General features: G+C 49.5%; 1 protein-coding gene across 3 annotated transcripts in view; it reads right to left on the bottom strand.

The window, feature by feature from the left end:
• LOC119287067 (serine/threonine protein phosphatase 2A 57 kDa regulatory subunit B' alpha isoform-like) overlaps nucleotides 1-3,286 on the bottom strand; it is a 6,688-nt gene extending 3,402 nt beyond the window's left edge. For 2 of the 3 annotated variants that reach the window (XM_037566565.1, XM_037566564.1), the window contains exon 1: nucleotides 1,995-3,286. In XM_037566565.1, the coding sequence (XP_037422462.1) occupies nucleotides 1,995-3,218 (1,224 nt within the window). In that variant the 5' untranslated portion in view covers nucleotides 3,219-3,286. The remainder of the gene's footprint in view (nucleotides 1-1,994) is intronic. The other variant, XM_037566563.1, reaches the window with a different exon arrangement.
• Between the last annotated feature and the right edge of the window lie 26 nt (nucleotides 3,287-3,312).

The raw sequence follows: 3,312 nt of genomic DNA, 5'->3' as shown, positions 1-3,312 counted from the left end.
GCTTCAATTATTCACTTACATGGTACAAGCAGATGCCTAGCAATAGAAAAAATACAAGATGGCTTGCATGCCTTATAGTTGTTCGTAACTTCTTATAAGTAATTCGCCCTTGAATAATATATGCAGGCTAATTACCAATAAAAAAGCAACGGTTTATAGGTGCGTACGAGTAAAGTCACGCAGAGCAGGTCAACTTGTAAAAATGTAACAAAGTACTACAAGGCACGTTACATCAATGACAAGCCCTCACATGGACATCTGTGAAATCCAAATATGAAAAGTATTCATTCTCTATCCACATCCATACTTCCCGCTCATCCATAAAAGCGGCACAGATCCAATTAACCCATAAATTTCACCAACAAACTGATCGGCATAAGCTAGATGGTGCAGATTTACATTCAAACCTGGATAAACACTGCAATCCTGAAGACAGGCTATCAACAAATGTACAAAACAAATGTATACATAATCTAATGACCAAGACAAACAATGAAACTAGGCAGCAAAAGACCAAGTGTAGCTTGATCTATGGCGCAACGCAATACTGTGCACATCTGCCTCACATAGTGGACTGGTAAAATACTTGAAAGTTGACCTCTTTTATGTTTAGTTATATGCATCGTTCAAGTCAATCCATACACAACTTGATGCTAACAGCCCATAGTCATCTCTACTAATTAAACTCAAGCTAACCGAAGGTGGATCTACCATTTTATAATATCAAATGATGTGGCAAGTGCCAAAATATACAGACAATACAACTAGGGAAATCGATAAATATAGCAAGAACGAAAGGCTGTTGAAAGGCGTGGATCAGACACTACAAAAAAAATAGAGGATTGATAAATAAGACATCCTATCTAAACGCAGCATATGATTCTTTCACACGGTAACACAAATACCTAGTGCATCATCCTTGTCGAGTGCAGTATTGCAATACTAGAACTTTGACTAACAAAGTAACAAACACTACTCAGTATTCACTATAAGACTTAAGAGTATATATAGACACAACAACAACAACGAAGCCTTTAGTCCCAAACAAGTTGGGGTAGGCTAGAGCTGAAACCCGTAAGATCTCGTAACCAACTCATGGTTCTGGCACATGGATAGCTAGCTTCCACGCACTTAAGAGTATATATAGATTTTCATAAAATCTGAACAAGATTCCTGACTTCCACTTGTGATATAGGCATGAAAGTGGTCGTCGAATGATGGTGGTTGATAGTTTACTAAGAAATCAAAGGTACGAAAGACCATCGAAGGCAAATCAGGAACAAAACAAGTGATAGGCTGGCAGCTTTTGGACATGTAGGCTGTTATTCACATTTTAATAATTTTTCACAAACACTGGCAATAGCCTTTTAGTCCTACAAATGCTAATTTGCTTCACAAATACTTATTGTCAAATTTGTTTTGTGCTGTAGTCATGGGTTGCTTGTTTTATCTTATACGCAACAGGCCAAGAAAAAACCATGCTGACGAAAGAACTTGTTTGCACACACCACCAAAATAGTTCTGGTTCATCCTTGGCACAAAGAACATGCGCGTACGAAGAAGATAGCCTTTCCATATCTAACTGGATGATACTCTACGTTACGAAGTAAAGATTAGTTTATTTCGCAAACAGACAGATGACGCACGCACACAAAATAACGGCTTTTTTCCTAGCACCACATTAAGTGCCTTATCCATACATTCCAAATGTATGTGTCCGATTAAATGGATGATACCGTACGTTACGAACTAAAAATTAGTTTATTTCACAAACAGACAGATGACGTACGCACACAGAATAACGGTTTTTTTCCTAGCACCTACACTAAGTGGCTTATCCATACATTTCCAAATGTATGTGTCCCATTTCCTCGCAAAGGCGTATCAAGAAATACATGGGAGCAGATTTGCCTAGATAACCATATTCTTGGGAGCACCCTAGAGAAATATAACAGCAAGCAGATACAAAATTATCAAACCAAAAAAAAGCATACCTGGAAATGGGCACTGTTAAGGCAGCGCCCTATCTGCTTAAACAGCGGCACCATGCACCGCTGGAACTCAGCAGGCTGTGTGGCCTCGAGCACTTCCTCGAGCTCCCCCAAAAACAACACCTCCTTCTGGCAATTTATGACTGGCCAGTACTTGAGCAGACCCCTGATGACCGCATCGGCAAGTTTGTAGTCCTTCTCGACAAACTGGACAATGCAATAGGACAGCTGCTGGTGGTAGATTCCGACAGACTTGGGCTTGTGCAGCGGGATGAGCGCACGGCTGAGGAACAGCTTGTGCTCCTCCTTCATAGGCAGGGCAAAGCCATTAATTATGCTGCCGAGAATCTCAAGCAGCTCGCCAATGCCATTGTGGCGCTCGGTCTCAAAGATGAAGCGGTAGAACACATTATTGATGGCCTTGCGGATGAACGGGCGGTGGACCATGAACTTGCCATAGATGCGGTGGAGCACGGTCTTGAGGTACTCGCGCTCGCGGGGGTCCTCGGAGTCGAAATGGTCGAGGAGGCGGAGCACAAAGGCATGGTCGACGTACCGCTTGGCGACCTTGGTGTCGGTGTCAGGGGACACGACGTAGCGGAGCAGGAGCTCGTAGACGAGCTGGAGGTGCGGCCAGGCGGGGTCGAGGTAGGGCTCCTCCTCGTCGTCCGGGGTGGCATTGGGGTCGATGTTGGCGGCGGACTCGTACAGCGCGGGGGGCAGGGGCCGGAATATGTTGGCGGAGATGGCGGCGACGAGGGCCTCCTGCACGGCGTCGGGGAGGCGCGCGGGCGCGTTGGCGTTGGCGGCGGGGGCGGGGGCCTGCACGTAGTCGACGAGCTCGAGCAGCGCCTGGCGCTTGGCCTCCTTCTCGCGGGGGTGCTTGAGGGAGTCGGAGAAGTCGAAGAGCGCGGCGACGAGGCGCAGCTTGCGGAGGAGCAGCCCCGGGCGGTCGCCCGCGGGCACGTCGCGGAGGAGCGGGAGCGGCTCGAGGAGCGACGGCTGCTGCGCGGCGGGGGCGGGGGAGGAGGCGGCGGCGGCGGCGGCGGCGTGCGGCGAGGTGGGCGAGGGCGGCACGGGCGAGGCGGAGGCGCGGGAGGCGTGGTTGACGGTGACGGGCGCCGCCCCGCCGGAGGAGGACGGGGCCGCGCCGCGGGGCTCGGCCGCCGCCGCGTCGTGGCCGCGCGCCCCCTTGCGCGCCCCGCGCTTGATGATCTTGTTGAACATGGCGCCGGATTGGGAGATCGGCGGCGGGCGCGCGGGCGGATCGGTCGATCAATCAATCCCCTTTCGCTGGGCTTGCGTCGCCCCTGCCCTTGGC

Source organism: Triticum dicoccoides, chromosome 4A (assembly GCF_002162155.2).
Source record: "Triticum dicoccoides isolate Atlit2015 ecotype Zavitan chromosome 4A, WEW_v2.0, whole genome shotgun sequence".
NCBI classification, from domain to species: domain Eukaryota; kingdom Viridiplantae; phylum Streptophyta; class Magnoliopsida; order Poales; family Poaceae; genus Triticum; species Triticum dicoccoides.
This window is presented reverse-complemented; position numbering and strand designations above follow the sequence as displayed.